The sequence below is a fragment of the Trematomus bernacchii genome, unplaced genomic scaffold (assembly GCF_902827165.1).
Source record: "Trematomus bernacchii unplaced genomic scaffold, fTreBer1.1, whole genome shotgun sequence".
Classification (NCBI taxonomy): domain Eukaryota; kingdom Metazoa; phylum Chordata; class Actinopteri; order Perciformes; family Nototheniidae; genus Trematomus; species Trematomus bernacchii.
The window spans coordinates 5,557,263-5,577,561 of NW_022987839.1; the positions used below are offsets into that span (position 1 = coordinate 5,557,263).

At 38.1% G+C, this 20,299-nt stretch overlaps 2 protein-coding genes across 2 annotated transcripts in view; both read right to left on the reverse strand.

Moving 5' to 3' along the window:
- Positions 1-15,002, reverse strand: part of LOC117500348 (integrin beta-1-like) — a 38,124-nt gene extending 23,122 nt beyond the window's left edge. Inside the window, 3 exon segments of the mRNA XM_034153205.1 lie at positions 1,999-2,084; positions 2,651-2,717; positions 14,737-15,002. Of these exon segments, the coding sequence (XP_034009096.1) occupies positions 1,999-2,084; positions 2,651-2,717 (153 nt within the window). The 5' untranslated portion in view covers positions 14,737-15,002.
- The window catches only part of LOC117500356 (tripartite motif-containing protein 16-like), a 215,503-nt gene that overhangs the window by 77,668 nt on the left and 117,536 nt on the right, over positions 1-20,299 (reverse strand). The window lies entirely within an intron of this gene.

The following is a 20,299-nucleotide window of genomic DNA, read 5'->3' on the forward strand; positions in this document are numbered from 1 at the left end:
CTATGAAACACTTATTGTTCTGAAGAATATTAGGGTATTATTAGGGTGTAAACAGGACAATATGTATAAAGGAGAAGTTAATATAGAGAGGTGTTAAGTATTCAAGTGTTGTTTCTCAGTGGTGTCATGTCCTCCGACTGTCCAAAGACTTAAAGGGGACCTATCATGCAAAATGCACTTTTGTACGTCTTTTATACATGAATATGTGTCCCCGGTGTTCCAGGGAACTCACCAAGTGTCAGAAAACACAACCCTCTCTATTTTCCTCCATACCCAAATCTCTAAAAAATGGGCTGCAACGGATCTGATAAAAACTGATCCAGATTTGAACACTGTCCTGACGTCAGGACGGTGGCGCTACGGCTATTGGGCCAACTCCACCAATCAGGAGGAGACAGCCACGGCCATTGCCGTTCGAAAGCGCTGGAGACGCTGTAGTACATATGCCAGGCCAGTAGGTGGTGCTGTTCTCACTGAATCAGCCCAGAGCTAGAAATTGTCAAATTGAGCGAAATGAGGCATGGCTAAAATGCATGATCTGTTTGGTATTTTGAAAAAAAAAAAAGTATAAATATGCCTTATATAGGTATGGTCCTACACTATATTATTCAAATATAGCATGATAGGTCCACTTTAACCAAATGTACTGTGTAGTCATGTTGTTGATTCACCATTTCTGGGTAGGATATAAGTCAGCATGACAGACAAATACTGGCAAGAATTATCAGGAATGCAGCAGTGTCTTAAAAAATGCAAAACTGAGAAAAATACCCCCAAACCAGAGAGATTTTGTTATCATCAATAAACTCAAAAGTACTGACTCACAAGGCTAGACTGACCTATTAAGTATCACTGTTTTGGATAAACAAGTAAACAAATGTATATCATTACTTGGTTTATGATATTAGGGGATGACAACTGAAGCTTTCAGATAATATTTTGAGGAGGTAAATCATGTGATAGGGAAACAAACAAATAGGTTGCATTTTCAATTATCAAATCTGCTGCTGCTGATACCACCGGATTAAATAGCCTTGTTACTGACCCTCAATTTCATATTGATTACTAATGTTTGATGTTATCGTTACGAAGCAGGGTCTCATACTCTCACAGTGTAACCATGATACACATCTAGTGCCCATTTACACCGACTCATGTGAACCTCATGCTCCTCAAGTAGCTTTGCAAAGATGCCTTTTTTTGCAGAAATGTGCGGCACAGCATGACATACAAAAGATTCATTCATTTGTCCTGCACTTTGTAGCCGGCCACACTGATAAATAAACTCTAGCTGTGAAGGAGTAAACATACATTTGTGGTCTGTTGACTCTGGGTACAGACAACGTCTAATTAACGAGGATTATCCAGACTAAGTTTCCGCTGTGAGACAAGAAGCAGCTCCCGTTTACGATTAATGGACGAGTCAGGGATTACTCACTTTGGGAGAACGGCAAGAGAAAGAACGAAGCATTTACTTATAGTGCAGATATATATATAAATAAATACACATTTAAATAATACAAACATGTATTTTAGGAAACAAGGACAACCTTTTCACTTACCTTCAAACCCTTGCTCCATTTTCAAAATGATAATTATGAAACACATTGTATTGAATCATAGTGTATTTGGATTGCATTAGTTTGTATGAAATAACACACTGTGACTCCGGCCTGTTGCATGCAGACATTTGGAACAGCTGCCAATGGTAAATATATTTATTGTATTATGTAAAAGGCACAAGATGATGACTCCCAGACGTTTTTGGGAAAGTTAACCATTAATCAACGCTGCCACATTTTTCAGGCTACACCCACAGTTTTTAAAAATTCTAGACAACTTAATTGTATTTTGTTCAAGACTGTTTGTGCTTCATTTAGTGAGAGAGACGGACAGGAAATGCAGGGGAACGAGGGGACGAAATGAAGCCTTGGTTGAACTTGAGCTACCGTTCATATGATAAAACACTTTGGTAGCAGATGAATTGATTGAACTCACTTCATCTCCGCACCATCCACACGACTCAGCGACCTGGATACAGTCCCCACAGGACTGAGCGTTGGCTTTGATGCATACGCTCCCCTCTGAAAGACAAAACACGGGTTCCTCTTAGCCAACAAGAATGTTTCCATTAGTTCACTAACTCAAAACAGCTTTGGTTTTCGGGCTGTAGGACACAACCTCCTCCCCATTTGGGAGCATTGAGTCATGCTGAGAGAAGCTCTAGGCCGCTCACCAAGCGATGACTTCACCTCGTTAAAAGAAGCCAACAGAACCCACAGAGCCATAAAACCATGAATGAAGAAGTACAAAATGTGTAGAGGATAAAAGCGTTGATGTACCATGATAGTTATAATAAAGAAGTAGTCTAATTTTAAATACAAAGGAGACAGTATCAAATCAAGTTTTATTTATAAAGCACATTTAAAAGCGATTTTTGGTCGAGCCAAAGTGCTGTACATGTAATAAAAACACATTACTACAATCACAATAAAAGACAATAAATTACAACAGATATATATAAAAAATAAAAAGTATTGCACTGGGGTGTCTTTTAAAAACAGCTGAAAAACATGCAAGATGTTTAGCTAATATTTAACAGTAAAGATAAGAGAAAAAGAGCAGGATTCAAACGTATCTTTGTTCTCACCTTGCTGCGCCCAGCTGCCACTGAGGACCGCCGATAACGCTGCTATTAAAAGAACCCGCAGATCCATCTGTAACAAAGAAACAATACCTCGGTGTTAAAACAAACAGTGAAGAAATGGATCAGACTTCTTTGTCACTAGTGTCAGAGACGGGGAACAATGAGGAAAAAGGGTGTTGTGAGTGTTTAAGTCACATGAACTTGATGCGGCTGCAGAGGTTTAATGTGGCACAGAGATATATTTTTAAAAAGTGCCCTAACAAATCAATGAGAAACTAGGGCTGCTCGATTATGGCAAAAATCATAATGTCGATTATTTGGGTCAATAATTGATATCACGATTATTAAAAACGATTATCCATTTACTTTGAAAAACATCCATTTATTGTTTTTAACAGTGATTACCCTGAACTTTAAGTATAATTCAACTGAAAAACCAATAAAATACAAATAATAAAAATAATAATCGTTTTATTTCTATTATGTTGTTTTCATAATCGTTGCAAGCCAAAATCGTAATTGCGATTAAAATACGATTAATTGAGCAGCCCTATGAGAAACAGAAGAAAATTGTGTTTTCTTTTGGGATAAAGCAAATTAGCTTTAAGTTAGTCTTTATGTAAGCAGTATTTACCAGACTTTGACCAGAGAAGTCTGAAGAAGTACGGCAAATCTCTCCTGTGATATTCCTGTGATTGCCCTAAGCACAATTTAAAGTGTACGCTTGAATTTCTCAGTAATAATTTAAATAAAACATAAATCTTGATTCTTGACAATGTCATTCTTTTTAAAGCTTTCTCAATTTTAAACACAGATAATATTTGATCAGAATATTTCCCATTTGTCCGGTAAATTGAAGATTACGATTTTCTTCAAACGGAAACACTGCATGTAAGTTAGCAAATGATCAAAGAAACTATTCTCCTACCAAGTGGTAAATGAACACGACAGAAGGTTATCATGGATGTGTGACTCCTAAAACATATATAGTTAGTATTTAAAATGTGAAGAAAATGTACTATGACTATAACAAGATTGTGAATATTGAAGCCTCTGCATTAAAACTCATTTGAATTCACTTTCTGTAGTTCCAGAAATATGTATTATTTAGCTTTAAGGGACACTGCAGTTGTTTTGATGATACCACCAGGGTGAATACATTTAAGTTAGATATACTTTTTGATCTCGTCTTAGTAACACCATCATGTCGTGTGTTGTTAAAGCTGTTTCCTGACATTGAGGGGAAATATCAGTTAGTGTTAAGAAGCAGAGAGGAGGAGCGACTCCTTTTGCCTTGTCCAAATATGGAGGAACGATGTGCCCACACTCGATTGGCCCACTCAGCTGCCAGTCCCATCAGCACGTCCTCAAAACCACCATCCTACATACTTTCTACTTTCTTTCATGCTGTTACAGGCCTACGTAAAAAGTAGTTGGATATCTTGACGGTGCATTTCAGATAAGACTCAACAAGATGGAGACGCTGAATGCGAGATAATCAAAGGTTGCGTAAAATAATTAAATAACTGCACTCATGTTGTTTACCAGATGTATTCATAATGAGTCTAACAGCAGATGACCACACATTTAGAAATGCCACAGAATGCAGCACGAGAAGAATAACTGTGGTTTAATGAGAAGTCCCATGATGCATTTCTTCCACACTGAGCTGAGTCAATAGGCATTTACCGAACAGCCACAACACCAAAAACAGGAATAATTCAAATCCCAAAACTGGCTAAATATTCTTTGTGTGACAGCAGCATGGAAAATGTCTAAAGTTGAGTTGGACAGCATTTATTTGGAAACTAGGGTAGTCATAAGCTTGCAGAGAATAAACGATTAGGGGTGTGTGTGTGTGTGTGTGTGTGTGTGTGTGTGTGTGTGTGTGTGTTGCCATATATGGTCAGGCTGTTCCATGCCTCTTCCTGCTATTTCCCACACTTGGGTGACACACTTCCTTCACTGTCCTTAAGCTTAGAAACTGAGACATACTTCCTGTGTACTTACCCCAGTTAGATATACATAGGAAATCAAAAAACTGTTGAAAGAGGCCAAGTCAACAGCTGTGTCCAAGAATAGACTTTCCCTGTTGGATATGAAAGGCTAATTTGAGTACTAAGGGGTCAGTGGATTTATATTTACAATGCACAACAAGAGAATTATGATTTGACGGTTAACTATGAGTAAAACTGGTGGCTGTATATTCTGTAGTTGCTCAGGAAAAAGGTGTGATGTGTGTGCTGCAGTGCTGTGGGTCATAGGGTACATGCCTCTGCAAAAACAACCACATCCTGTGAAAAGAGTGCCTAATGGCCAACTTAAATGCGAGTTTCCCCTTAAGTGCTTCAGTGATAGTTATCATACTGCTGAGACAAAAAAAACATAAAAGGAAAAGGCAGACAAAAAGATGTGAAGTGTAGTGGGGGATGGAAAAGTTTGTAAAAGTCTTTAAAAAGCAGACAAATGTGATTTTTATTTGACGTTAAGAGTGCCTTTTAACATCTGGTCAGGGGTGAAAGAAACACATTTTCTTTTGAGCCCTTTAAAAACACAAGTTACGGGAAGAATAACTTGTGGTAAGATGGACAAAATGTTCAATAAGACCCAGCAAGATGAGCCAAAAGAATTCAAGTCAGCACCAACTGCAAGGACTTTTTACACTATTAGGGCTCCTCCCCAACATTCCTGAAGTACAGCTTTGTTTACCGCTCTGCACAGAGCTGCACATTACACAGAGAGCTGACAGATGGGGGGTGTCGGGGGTCTACAATGCCTGCGTGTGAAACATAATGGCATTAGGGGAGCACTGGTATTTCTGATGTCTGAATCTTGGGACATTTGAAAAATATCTACTCTGAATTAAATATTGAAAAGGACACCTCTAGAAAATATGCCTTTTTAAAAATGTTTATCTACACTTGGTTTTATCGCCACAGCTCTCTGAATAAATAGGAGAAAAAAACAACTGATTAATACAAATGGTGTCTTTCATGAAGAATGTCACTACCTTTTTAGCTTTTAAAGAATAATACAGTATTATACTTTATTGTCGTATTAAGTCGGATAATTTGTGTCACTTTTCTGTCTTTTAATCAGTATTTTAGTTAACAAACAGACAGTAAAGACTGTATAAAATGATGTAACAATAACTAAACAATACATTACTCATTGCAGGGAGTGTTAGCTGTAATATTGCACGACCGTTGGAGGAGGAGACTTCACGGGGTCATTAGAAATGGCGGGACATAACCGTCTGCGCTGCTTCCACAAAGCTAGTCACAGCTGATAAGAGCTGATGGCAAGACACAAACCGATGAGGCATTAGAGGACTGTGGTAAAACTGAAACTCTGGTGTGTGGTGAATTCAGCAGAAAGGAAGAGGAAGGATGTTCTCTTCTGTGTTTACCACACAGTAGCATTTTTAATAAAGGTCCCTTTTGTGCCATGGATAGAGATTCGTGAATTAACTCTTTTAGCAAATGACCTACAATGACATGAAAATTATTCCGTCATCTTTTGCAATGCAACAAAGAAAAGTTATCTAAATGGATCAACACCTGAACATAAATACACGTGTCAATAATCACTACGTTAAGCAGATTAGTACTCCGGTAACATGTGACCTGCATGTGTGTGTCTGTGTGAAAATAAAAACAAAGGGTGTACCGTTTCAGCAATATTATGTGTTTGCTAGTTTCATAACTAAAATACCGATACACATACAAACAAAAATAACAATCTGAAGCGACACATTTCCCCACACCTTCCGATTTACATTAGTATCTTCATATTCTAGTACAAAGATATACTAGTATACTTCTTCTAGCATCTTCACACACACACACAATACCCCCTCCCTTGCATATATATATATATATATATTCTTTCTATATATAAACTATGTGGATAAAGCTGAAGAAAATGAGGGAAAAAACTGTCGGGAAAAGTGTGAAAATGTTTGTGTAAGTTGCTGAAACTGGAAAAATAAAACACATTTACAAATCAACACTACCAGCCGTAGAGTATCTCATTATGGTTTTGTTTGTTTATCTAAACAATGTGGCAAACAGTTGTAGCTACTGTACTTTATCTGTACCACATATCAGGTGATCCAATCAGCTGACGATGTGATCTCATGCTACTTCCCTGCTGGCAGATACTTCTACAAAGTCTCACTCTCTCCTCTTCATCCTTTCCAAACCGTATCGCTCTCTTCCTCCGTCGTCACGCAGAAACTATGGTGTATGACAGACCCGAGAGGATAATATTTAGAGTAGCAGCAGCCCACCGTGTCCAATCATGACTTTGTATGGTCAGGCTGAGGGGGACAGAGACGACACATGCTTTGTGTTTCTGACGATGAGCATTAGCGTCACCATTTTTAATTTACATTTCTACCTTTGTTAATAAAAGCCAGAGCGACGCAGCTCTCTCCAACACAACGACAGTCACTGAGAGAGTGGTTTTTCAAATATGGACATGTGGGATTTCAAAACCACGACATAATATCTAAGTAAAAGCTCACATACTCTGCTAGCTTTCTACAGATATACAAGGTTTAAGGCTGTAGTAGGCACATTTTCCTACTACATTTAGAGCTGTGAAACAACCAACCAATCACAGACCTTCATCACCAACAATGAGTTGGTGGTTATGTGCAGTAATGCCACCGTGACTTAGTTTGTTTATATCCTGTATGTTCCTGCCTGTGTACATGACATAAGCTGCTGCTCATAACCAATTGCCCCTTGCGGGATTAATAAAATTGTTGATTGATTGATTAATGTTGTCTCTTTCCTTCTGGCGAATGCATTTACTCATCACCCAGCTTTTGACACTAGCGATCAGAGGTCATTCTTGGCCCCGCACAAAATGTTTTATAAAGAATTTCATTAAACAGCTGCTGAGAGGAGCCGACTGAAACTCAATCCTCTTCAGCGCCTCCTTGTCATGGTTCCCTGCCTCTCACAGGTCAGAGGCGCTCTGATTCAATCTGCAGTCTGAGAGGACGCCTCCGAGACCAGAGACACGCTCCCTCTGATTTAAATTCACAGAAAGAGTTCCTCGGCTCACACAAAGTGTAGGTTTGTTGGAAATAGTCCACTCCCTGTCTTACATCTCCGCCTACTCAACAGTGGTGCTTCTGTTTCGTTGAAGAGGGTTACGAGTTATCTTTTTCTATCTTACATGTACATAGTTTTCTTAGGACTGCATTTTACTTCATGTAATTTAGCTAACGCTTTTATCCAAAGCAACTTGCCTACACTCAATACGCGTGACACACCTATGGGAGCATTTTTGGGGTCAAGTGTCTTGCCCAAGGACACTTCGACATGTGTTTATCGAAATGAAACCTTTGGATCTTGAAACAGAAATGTTCTTGTTCTTGTCCTCTTTAAAAGAAAACCTATACGCTGATTTGTCTACTACCCGTTTATATCAATGAGGGTAAAAGGAAATCCTCTGCCCTGTGACCTCTCAGTGACCCACTGTGAGCAAAGACATGTTTGAAGAATATTCTTAAAATGTAAACAAAACAGGCCTTTTCCTTAATTAAGGGTTTGCTTGAGTCTCACTCAAAAGCAACTTTACCATAAGGGGTTTGAAGCAGACTACGGTCACCACTCCTTTGTTTACTTCTTCCTGTGTTCATTGACGGCAGTGAGTGTAATGAACTAAGGAAACACACTGTGCAAAGTCTGGGGCCGGAGACTTCCTCTCCATACGGCCGCTCACTGATCATCTACAAGACTGCATTAATAGCTTAACTAGGTGTTTGTTAGATAAGGTAAACACAGCCACAACAAAGTCTCATTAACAGGTGGGCTGGGGTCTTCTGGGTAGCTTTTGGTGGGCGTCGTTCAAGTGAAGGAGTTGTTTAATCTGATTAAAAGAGAAATATGTTGATACACTTAACAGATGATCTGCCTCTAAAGAGTTTCTGAGGCCCATATAACGCTGAATGAATGAGCCTGGTGTTGTGTTAAGGTGGAGCAGGGCACATCTGGGAATGGTTTGTAACTCTTAACAAAGTCCATGTTTAGACTGCGGGGGACCTCAGTTCAACAAATAGGCCTAACAATGGTCCTCCATATGGTTGAGTTTATGTCATATATGTAATATTGTTGTCGCAAACACTTTGGTATGAAAACCAGGTCAGCTTAATGACGACAAACACGACTTGAAAAAAATAAAATATTCAAAATGTGACAATTCTGCGCCTCCACCTCCACCCCAACCACATCTGACAAATATCTTCAAAACAGAAACTGCACGAAGCATTTCCTGCTAAATATGTTTTGTAAATGCATAACTTCCTCTGGTAGACAACGATGTCAGAAGTGTCAAACAAATGTGATCATTTAAACCAGTCGTTAAAACAAACAACGATCACTCCATTCTTGGGTGCACATTTCATACAAGATGGTTTTACAACGAATAAAACCAGGACAAGCTAGCAGGACAAAAACAAAAGCAGCCAATACCCATAGTTCCTCTTTGTGCACGCATACGACCAATTCAAATGGAAGAAATTGCAAAAGCCACCACATCTCTAGCTGGTTTCTCAGTGGTTCCTGCTTTCATACGGTCAGAGGTTAACCACACTGTGCATCACCCACACTGTGCATCACCCACACTGTGCATCACCCACACTGTGCAAAAAAGAAGTGTACATTGATCAAACGCCCACACAACAACGTGAACTCTTGACTTACTGAGCATCATGTCAACACAATCGAACACAAGCTGCTAACACAACAAATGTAATTTAGTAGTGTTACTTTAATTTATTATAACATCATCCTTCTAGCTAAAGAAACACACATAAGAGAGAAAAATGTCTTGGTATTACACTGCACTTTATTTGTAATAGTCTGCTGCAAAATCGAACTACGTAGATTACCGTTTTATCATCAATTCATCTCCAGATAATTTACTCGATTCAGTTGGTCCATAAAAAAGGTCAGAAAAATGTGATAATGTCTTTAAGCCAAAGTGAGGTCTTCAAATGGCTTGTGCTACCAACAGTGAAAAGATGTTCATTTGACTATAAAATAGAGCAAATCCTCACAATAGGAGAGTTAAGTTTGGCATTTAAACACGAAAACAGTCTGAATGATTAACTGAGAGCCATCCAGCTTGCTTAACCACCAAACTAAATAAGATCACGTGAAGGCAAACAAATAAAACTGAATTAGCCCATAATGTGTGATCGCTGTATGCTACTGTTTGTTTGCATATCAACACCACCTCTGAAAAGTAATGCTAAACTCAGATAACGTGATATTACACAGCTGTACATCTTGCTTTGTTTATACACACACACACCTCATATAGCTTTGCTTTTTTCCTTCTCCACACTTAAGCTGTTGACATTACTTTAACCAAACTATGTAAAGCTAATATCAACTGACGATACACACCCAACCCATTGCATATCTGGTTTTAGCAAATGCTACATAAACCTAGACATTTTGGGTGTCCCAGATCTGTCACATAATGCATCTGGTGTTATCAAATGATGAACGCTACACTAAGGAAAAAAAAAAAATTGGCGTTCACTAGGGCTGCACAATTAATCAAAATGCTATCAAAAACACCGTATGGACAAGTGCTACATCTAATTTGCTGTAAGCCCAAAAAATTGGTAAAGGTAAAATAAGTGAAAATATCTGAATGAAGTATTGTGGCGCTGCAGAGAAGTCGTGGCCAACACGCGGTATTCCACAGAGATAATAAAACATCCTTATTATGTAGAGATTCTCTTGCAAATCACATGGCAATTGTAATGTCAGGGAATCAGTTAAACCGATATATTTCTGCACTTTAACTTGATCTGCATATTGAAGTATGAATGCTTGCATGTTGTCATCTCCTGAATGTTGTACGTCTCATTTGTATTTCTGATGGCACCTTAAAGAAAGGAGTAGCTCTACTCATCTCATCGTACCTGTATAATGACAATAAAGGATTATATTCTATATAATATAAAACAACCTATATTTTCCTAATCTTGTAGCCATAGCGTTCACCCAAACCCAGAAATGCTCCTGTTGGGTGTTGGTCCACAAACTGAGAAGTGGGGCCCTTCCCCCCCCCCACGCTCAGCCAGACGGCCCCCCACCTGCTGCAGAAAGTCACACTCCACTCTCAGCCCATTAGGTCCCCAAACAACTCAGCATGACTCTGCATCCATTCCCTTAATTAAAGCCGCACCCAGGCCCCCTTTACTCTCTCCAACCGGCTGCTGAAAGATCGGGAAGAACCCCTCGCTGCTGACCGTACACACAGCATGTTTAAAGGAAACCAAACGTACGCACAGGAATACCTCGTTTATCCAGACAACATCTGGCATGACGCTTGATACTGAACATTAAATGTGCTGTCAAACTACATGAGTGTTACCAGGTGATGGATGGATGTCTCTTGGGACAAATCATATGAGAAAGACACATTTTGACCATCTGACAGTTAAAGAAATGGTTGAACGGATTATTAAACATTTATATCATCCCTTTAATCCTTGTCCTACGATAATGCATGGGTTCGGCTGGTGTCCTAATCATTATCAAAAAAGATAACAGCCAAGTGTTTTACCCATTACTGTTTTTGTAAACCATTTTTTTAATAAACGATAAATAAGATACCAACAAGGTAAGTAAAAAACGAACCATTATCACATTTAAAGGGAAGCAACGGCATGAGAAATACTGCCTTTTGTCGTTTAATAGCCTTATCGTCTTCCAGGTGATTCATCCAAGTGGATTCATTATGAACCTCCCAGACTCATGTATCACCAGCATCCCAAAAAGTAAAGACAACAACAGGGTATAACCGTTCTGTTGCAAAAAACTAATTGAAAGACAATTATGATCAATGCAATGTGTGATACTTCTGACATAACATTTGCTTTAAGATCTAAAAGCCATATCGAACAAATCTGAAAAACCAAATTCTCCTGTTACTCAATTAGACACGGCTTATTTAAGAAAGAGTAAAAAAGTTAGTCGGCTGTATATGTTTTAAGTTGTAGAGCAACGTCAGGACCCGCTTGGTTTTATCTGCCATGAGGAGGAGAAGCCATCTCCCCTCAGAGAGATGAGATAACACATTCCTTCTTAACCTGCTCCACATTATGTTGTGGAAAAGAAACGACGTCACTGAAAAATGGGGAGCTTTTTCCATCTTTCCAGCCTGAACCCTGACTCTACTCAGTCAGTACGAGGCATGAGGACATTTCTGGATATAAATAACTTGTTGAAAGCCTCACGGTCGAGTTTTAAAAAAAGCAGTTTCCTCTGAGAATTTATTTGACTTTCAGTGGCTGGATTTCATTTCTAACACCTTATAAATTAAGTTATTTGCCTTTAAATGTGACATCTTGTACCTCTTTGGCGTTTTAACATATTTATTTTTAACATTTTTACCGATGTAACTGTAAAAAGTTATAATATAAAAACACATTTGAGAATTACCTGAGATATTTATTGTTATTATTATTAATGACTCTCTTGAAGTGTGTCTCGTTTTCTCTCTTTTAGAGCTGCCACTAGAAATGAATTGTATAATCGATTAAAACAGGTTTTTATAATGACAAAAAGGTTTTATCCAACATTTCTTGTTCAAAAGTCAAAGATTATAGTGTATTTTAAGTGCAGAGCAGCAAATCCTAGCATTTTGAGCGGTGAAAAAAACACATTTCTGTTTCTACTGTAAGATTAACAGATAAATAGTGTTAGCCTTTTACTTGTCACTTCTTTGTATTGCTGCTTTCTTGTCATCTGGTCTATTTATGACCAAAATGAATCCTTAATTAAATACAGTTTTAGCAATATTCTGTACTACTCCGAAATACCTAGAAATATCTTTCTTGACGCACATTCTCAAACGATGTCCCCCTTTTTGTGAGTCTGCTATAAGGACTCCCAACACTTTCTCACAGAGGATAGGGAGGGTTAGAGCCATAACGGGATAATGTTTAAACCATGATCATATATCTACAAACAAACGCTCGCTCATGACTCGTCTGACAGTCACTGGGAGGCCAGATCATCCATGACTCATATCTGATAAGTCGTGGGGGGGAAGGAGTTGAGTAATGCTGAATGACCCTTCAATCTGCCTCGGACACTCCTCGCTGCTGGCCGCTGTGTTTAAACATCACAACAATGTAACTAAGGGAAGTGACTCAGGGATCTGCAGGGAGTCAGATCTAAGTCTAGTCTACAGACTCATGTCTACACTTACCATGCCTGGCGTATATTATCTGCACACATGTCATTTATTCAAGATCAGAAAGATGCATGTTCTCTGATTTGACACATTGCTGTTGCTATGTCATTAAGATGCAATGACAAGCTAGCACTTAACCCGAGGCGTTTTATTCCCCCGTCACTAAATCAGGCCCTGGTGAACGCAGATTACTAGTTGAAGGAATCAAGCTTCTCCCTGAGATTAACAAGGAAGGAAGAAAACACTCCCTCAGGCTGCAATTCCTTTACAGGAAGTGAATGAGGCAAGCAAGACCAATCTTGTTCAGCGTACATGTTGCAGAGTCAACAGTCCTGAATCACAGCTGTGGGCAAGGCTCAACAAGAGGCTCTGGATTCTGGTTAACCGATCTGGCCTTCTTTAAGACGCCGTAGTGTATCCTCAACCACAGTTTGTACGGCCCATAGTGTAGTTTGGTCACTCTAGGATCTGGCTGTGGTTTGTTCAGGCTGTTTCTTTACATGTCTAACTTGATTTAAATGTTTAAAGACTTTCAAAGGGCTTTTGTTTGGTTGTCTTTCATGTATGTTTTCCCCCACATGTATGAGCCTTCTGAAGTTAAAGTGAATTCTGCTTTTGTCCACGCACAAACGGTAAAAGACATCAGCAAAGGGTTTTTATGGACACATTGAGAAAAGCCTTGTCGGACAAAATGACCCAAGTGCTTTAGGAGCATTCCTAAGGAAAACCAGGTGGTTTTGAAATACAATCTTCACTTTTCAGGACAAAAAAAAATCCTGATTGATGACCAGACACACAAAAGACTTTACCTAAAGCTGCCTGTAAATATGTCTTTAAACAAACTATAACAGAGTAGTAATATGACAATGCCATGGTGCCTTAACAAAAGGCTTTTAGCCCACAGAAAGAGGCATGTTTTTTGACATTTTATTACATAAATGTGTAAGTATAAACTCCAAGTAGGATGTGTGAAAGTCTCTGTAATAGTTTAAAGTCAGAGGTGGGAGAAATACTCAGATCTTGTACTTAAGTAGAAGTAGAAATACCGGAGTAAATGAATACTCTATTATAAGTAAGAGTCCTGCAATCAAAATGTGACTTAGATAAAAGTACAAAAGTACTGGCATCAAAATATACTATAATAATAATGGGGTAGAAGAAAAATTGAAATACTCAAGTAAAGTAGAAATACCTCAAAAGTGTACATAAGTAGTGTACTTGGGTAACTGTACTTAGTTACTTTACACTGTTTAAACTTAAGGGGGGGGGGGGGGGGGGGGGGGGGGAGTAATACTTGTATTAAAAGCTATCCAGTAATGATAATTCCCATTAAAAAATGTGTACTGTCCTCTCTCGCTTTTAGGTCTGAGTGCCACAGAAAGATGCTAGTTTTTCGACATTTTATTACATACATGTGTATGTATAAACACCAAGAGGGATGTGTAAAAGTATCTGTAAAGGTTTAAACTCAAAGGGGAGTAATACTTGTATCAATAGCTATCCAGTACTGATAATTCCCATTATTTCCTCACACTTTAAACCACCCTCGTTGGCCTACTTTCTGTACAAAGCCCAATTTAAGATTTATTCAGGGGCAGACTTAAGGTGTAGGTTGAAATATGGCGACATTTCACACATCATAGTGTTGAAAACCCTAACTTTAAAGGACATTTATGGGGGAAAAACAACTGCCTTTCCAGTGCTAGCTAGCTAACTTCGTTAATCCACACCCAAAGTTTCCCCCTGAAGACAAGCATTCCTCGCTTCTCCCCTTTTGTCGTTTACAGTCGATTTAAACATGGCAGACTGGGTTAAATCTTAAAGAAAACGTAGGTGAGTATAACAACACTTACCTTATGTTGATGATAAACTGGTTGTTCCGTTGATTTAGAGTAACATTAGCCCGAAAAAGTGTCCTCTTTTAGAGAAATAAAAACGGTTAGTGAGGCGAGGACTAGCTGAAACTGTTATAAAGGGTTCGCTTTGTTTGACGCACCGCTACGTCGAGAACGTAACGTGTCCAATGAAAATGCGTCAACTAAAATGTATTAAATTATTTTTATTTTATTAATTAAATAAGGATCGAGGAGTGCCCGGATCTCCCGAACACGTTTCAGTCGCGGCTCCGGTACTACTACTGCTGTTTTTTAGGGTTTTTTTAATCCTCCAGTTCATCAAAACCCCTTCTTGTTAATTAGACCCCGCCTACAGAGGAAGAACAGCGGCACGTAGGGGCCGAACAAACAAACACACATCAGAACTGTGAACCCATTCTCACCTCGGATGTGGTGAAAAGTACATTTACTCTATATGAGGTGGGAGAAGTACTCAGATATTTTACTTGAGTAAAAGTATTAGTAACAGAGTGTAGGAATACTCTGTTACAAGTAAAAGTCCTGCATGTAAATGTTACTCAAGTACAAATACAAAAGTATTGGCATCAAAATATACTTAAAATACCAAAAGTAAAAGTACTTATATATATATATAATGTTTTAGCTTAAATCAATCTGATGAAAAACCTTAAGAAGAAGCATAACGTTACATGGGTAAATAATCAATACATAATAACTGAAATACAAAATATATCATGTTGAAAAAGACACTTCACACTTTTAGATGAAGCAATGAAAGGACTTACTTCCCACATTTAGCATCTTAAATCGCTGTAATGTGTGATGAGTGTGTAACAGCTGATGCTGCCAGCTGGTGAGATGAATGAACACATGAAGTCACCATCTCCATTTCTTTACATCACCACACAATCATCCTGCCACATACTTCTCATAATCCGCTCAGGGAGAGTTTGCACAGTGCTCTTTCTCAGTATCAGTTTCACACACATTTATAACCAAGAGAGCTTAAAACACAACCTCAGGACTCAGAGAAATAGGGCATATCAGAGGGAAATGCTCAGTAGTCTGGTGGCTTTACTGCTTGTATATGTCCAACTAATTAACTTCTAATTATATCTCATGCAAGTCGTATAAGATAAGGTACAACAATGAGCTGCTTTCTTCTATTAATGTTCATTAAAAACAAGTTTAAAAAAATGTGTTCACAAGTTTTTAGCTAGTACACAATACCATAAAGGAACAAATTAGCCTTAAGCATAGCATAGCATAGCATAACATAGCATAGCATGGCATAGCAATAGCATGCCATAGCATGCATGGCATGGCATTGCATTTCGATTTCAACCCATAGGCTACTGTATAAATGTGCTTTAGTGGTATATTAATACCCCAAATGTGCATTTAATTACATTTAAAATCCTGCCTTGATGCCGGTGGGATTATTAATTATATAGTTTGACAAAATGTAGAACTGATAATGCAATTGAAGAAAATCCCTGCTATATCCATGTATCTGGCTGTGTGCAGTGCCAGGTGGCAGCAGAAGTGAAATAGTAGCAAACATATTTAAGTTATGCTCCTTACGTTAAATGTGCATTCAGTTTCTGCATGACACTGAATTATCAACAGCAGAAGTAACAGCTTTTATTACCTCAAGTATTACTTCAATAACTACAACTTTGTGGAGTCAGATTGATAAAAATACCTATTTCTGTTTGGCTCTTACACAGCTAGACTACAGTAGAGATCAATATGTAAGTATAGATTCTGCAGGAAAGAAACGAGAGATCAAATGAGCACAACACACCAGCAGCGTATGGGAAAGTGGTGCAGTGGCACCAATTTGGTCCGGAAACCTCACCTCAACCCAAGCCACATGCCTGAAGTTCACATGAGATCAGACTGCAGTGTAATGCCACTCATAAAACATTCCCCTGATCTGAGGAACACAGTTTAGTGAGAAATCTAATGCTTTTAGTTTAATTTGCTGGAATCATAGACTGTATATCCTCCTGGGACCCAGCCCATTGAAAATGTCTGTTTGTTAACATGCATCTCCTTTTACTCTTTTGAGCTACTCATCAATCCCTGATGTACTGTACAGAGGACATCCTGGTCTTTCCAGTGATATGTCATTGGTTAAAATTGCATGCTGAGAAGTTCCTCTTTCTTTTCATCCAAAATGGCTGGCATACCAAAAACACAATGTTATAGAAGCAGGAGAAGAAGTCAAATATTGTTGAATAATTTTAATTTTTACCATGAAAATCATATATGTTCTTGTTTATTAACATGTGAGGAACTATATAATTAGTTCTGAAAGCAATTAAATAATTCAAGTTTTCAAATAACAGCTCTTTTATAAATGTCTAGTGGACGTCAGGACCATCTTCATGGACTTAATGATTCAATATTGTTGCAGGAGACGGAACTGAAGCAGACATTTTCTGTACCAGATAGTTCAGGGAGATTCAGATTTTGAGCTCTCAGATGATGAGAGAGAGATGAGGATTTCACACCTGGGATAGAAGAGGGTCAAGAAGAAGGGGGGGAAAGATGCAGGAGGCTCCATGAGCGCACATATACAGACATAGAGACAGATAGGGACGAGCTGGAAAGACATGTCCCTCTGTGGGCCAAGAGTAGCACGTATGTCTTATTGTTGTTTTTATTTTAAGTGGAGCCATGAAAAATGAGAATTGCCTCAGGAATGCAAGCTTCAACGAATACACCGACCTGATCCACCACTTCACCCCTTCCCGCAGCCTTCGTTCATCAGAAGCGAACCTCCTCTCTATCCCCACACGAACCAAGCTCCGAACCTGGGGGGACAGAGCCTTCTCCATCGCTGCCCCCACCCTCTGGGGGGACAGAGCCTTCTCCATCGCTGCCCCCACCCTCTGGAACTCCCTTCCACAACACATCAGAGACTGCACCGACCCCCCCACTTTCAAAACACACCTCTTCAGATTGGCTTTTAATTTGTGAATTATGTTGTGTTGCTGTTTTAATATTTTTTATTCTATTTTATCTCGTTTTATCACCACTGTAAAGCGTCTTTGAGCACCTGAAAAAGCGCTTTGAAATTAAATGTATTATTATTATTATTATTTGTTTCTATGAACATGGTCAAATGGAGACCACATCCATAACACTAGTCAAGATGACCCTACAGCCCGTGCCGACTGGAGTCAATGATGTACTTTCCCAGTACATTGACTACAAAGTCTTTGAAGATCTGGAAAAATTCACCAAAAACCAAATAAACAGCAATGTTCAGATCAATTACTTATTCATGTTTTAAATAAAGGTGAATGTATTATTGTATTAATATCACTCTATAACCATAATACGTTACATAGTCTATCTGTTCATTTTGGCTGTCTTTTCAAACTAAAATGGTCCCGACGTGCTCTACAGTGGACATACTGTAACATTTAAAAATTAAATTAAATTAAAAAAGTCTAAATTGCAAGATGTTTTTTTAACCCTAAATAGGTAGGAAATAACAAAAAAAAGGAAATTGGAAAACACTTTTTTTTCTCGGGTCCCAGGAGGACAAAGGGTGGAATATGAATGGGTTAAGAGGCAACGCTGCCACTCTGTGGTTAATGCGGGATATGGCATGCAGACAGATATGGTGTCAGGTGATATGAATGCCAATCCTCTGTTTAACAATGTTTCTGAGCTTTAGTTTTGTTACAGGTAACAGGGGATTTGAACCTTTTCTGTTTAACCATAAATGGTTTGTACCTAACATGTTGAGTATATAGTGGGTTCATACAGGAAAAGTGACAACATTAAGTATACTTAAGACATTTTCACACTAATTGGATATAGTCTGTGCACACACTTTTTGAGTCTACTTAATTTTGTCACTTTTCATTAGAAAACTTTCACCTTTTTTATGTTAAAAAAAGGTGATGTACAGTTGAAGAGAAACAGATGGAAGTGACAAAACTAAACCTATAGATATAAAGTAGATATGCTGTTGAAACAAAGACTGTTAGTACATGTTATGACTATGATGTGCCTTTAGCTACGTATGGTTATAAGTTGAATGCACCTGTTGCGGTGCTCACAATTTAGAATAATTACAGTTTGTTGTATGTGGCAATGAGATAAAATAACCTATATCCTGACAGAAAAACTATTCATTGTGACCCTAGGACAGGGGTCTGCAACCTTTCTGACCAAAAGAGCCATTTAAGACCCTTTTCCACCAATTATTTTCTCTGGAGCCACAAAACATATTTGATGGCTTGATAGCTTATAAAGTGATATATATTGTTACAGTGGAGGAAATAAGTATTTGATCCCTTGCAGATTTTGTTAGTTTGCCCACTTACAAATACATTAACAGTCTATCATTTTAATGGTAGGTTTATTTTACTAATGAGAGAGAGAATCCAGAAATGTACATTATAAAAAAGATACACATTTATCTGCATTTAACTGTGGGAAATATGAATAAACAGTGATATATAATTATAGGTTAAGATATCCAGCAGCAGTATATAAAGTAAAAGTTGCTCCACTTTTAACAGCTGTGATGAACACATTAACGTAAACAAGATGAAAGAATCCCGTAATTCAATATACATGATTCTAAAATGGGACATTGGGCACAGTAAGTACTTTTACTTTTGGTACATTAACTATTTGTTATGCCAATACGTCTCAGTTTATGCTGCTTTATACTTCTACTGCACTACATTTTAGAAGACAGTATTGTATTTTTTAATCCACTGCCTTTATTTGACAGCTTTTAGTTACTAGTTAGATATAGATTAGTAGATAATTCAAAACTTAAATCAATTATTAAATACACTTTGACAGATATTTATAGTTTAAGATATCCAGCAGCAGGACATACAGTTATTCAAATGAGCTCTACATTTACTAACTGTGATAAAACACATCAATAATCATTATACTATAGTAACTCAATGCGATTCTGAAAAGGGCCATTATGCATAAGGAGTACTTTTACTTTTGGTACTTAAAGTATATTTTGATACCAATGCTTTTGTACTTTTACTTTTAACAGAGTATTTTTACCCTGTGGTATTTCTACTTTTACTTCAGTAGAATATCTGTTTACTTCTTACACCACTGCTACCATGAGTGTGGAGCTGTGTGTTTTGTACTTTTTAGATTAGATTAGTATACTTACTTTATTGTCATTACATAATAAAAGCACAAGCAGAGTGTAAGGAAATGAGGAGGGTCTAACCAGAGTGCAAACAGTCAGTTATACACATCTATCAGCAGTCTGTACAAAATACATGATACAAATAAAGGTAAATAGATGTCAAATGTATAAATAAGAATAAATACACTGAGCGTAAATACAGTATACAGCAGTGTGCAAGGATCAATGCGCTTCAGCACAGCACACAACAACACTTTTACTTGTTACACAGTATTTTTAGCCTGTAGTATTTCTACTTACTATCTGAGTACTTCTTACACCACTGCTACCATGAGTGTGGAGCTGTGTGCTACAAAAGCCTGAATTTAAAACAAATATTTTACAGCTGAAGACTGTTTTCAAATG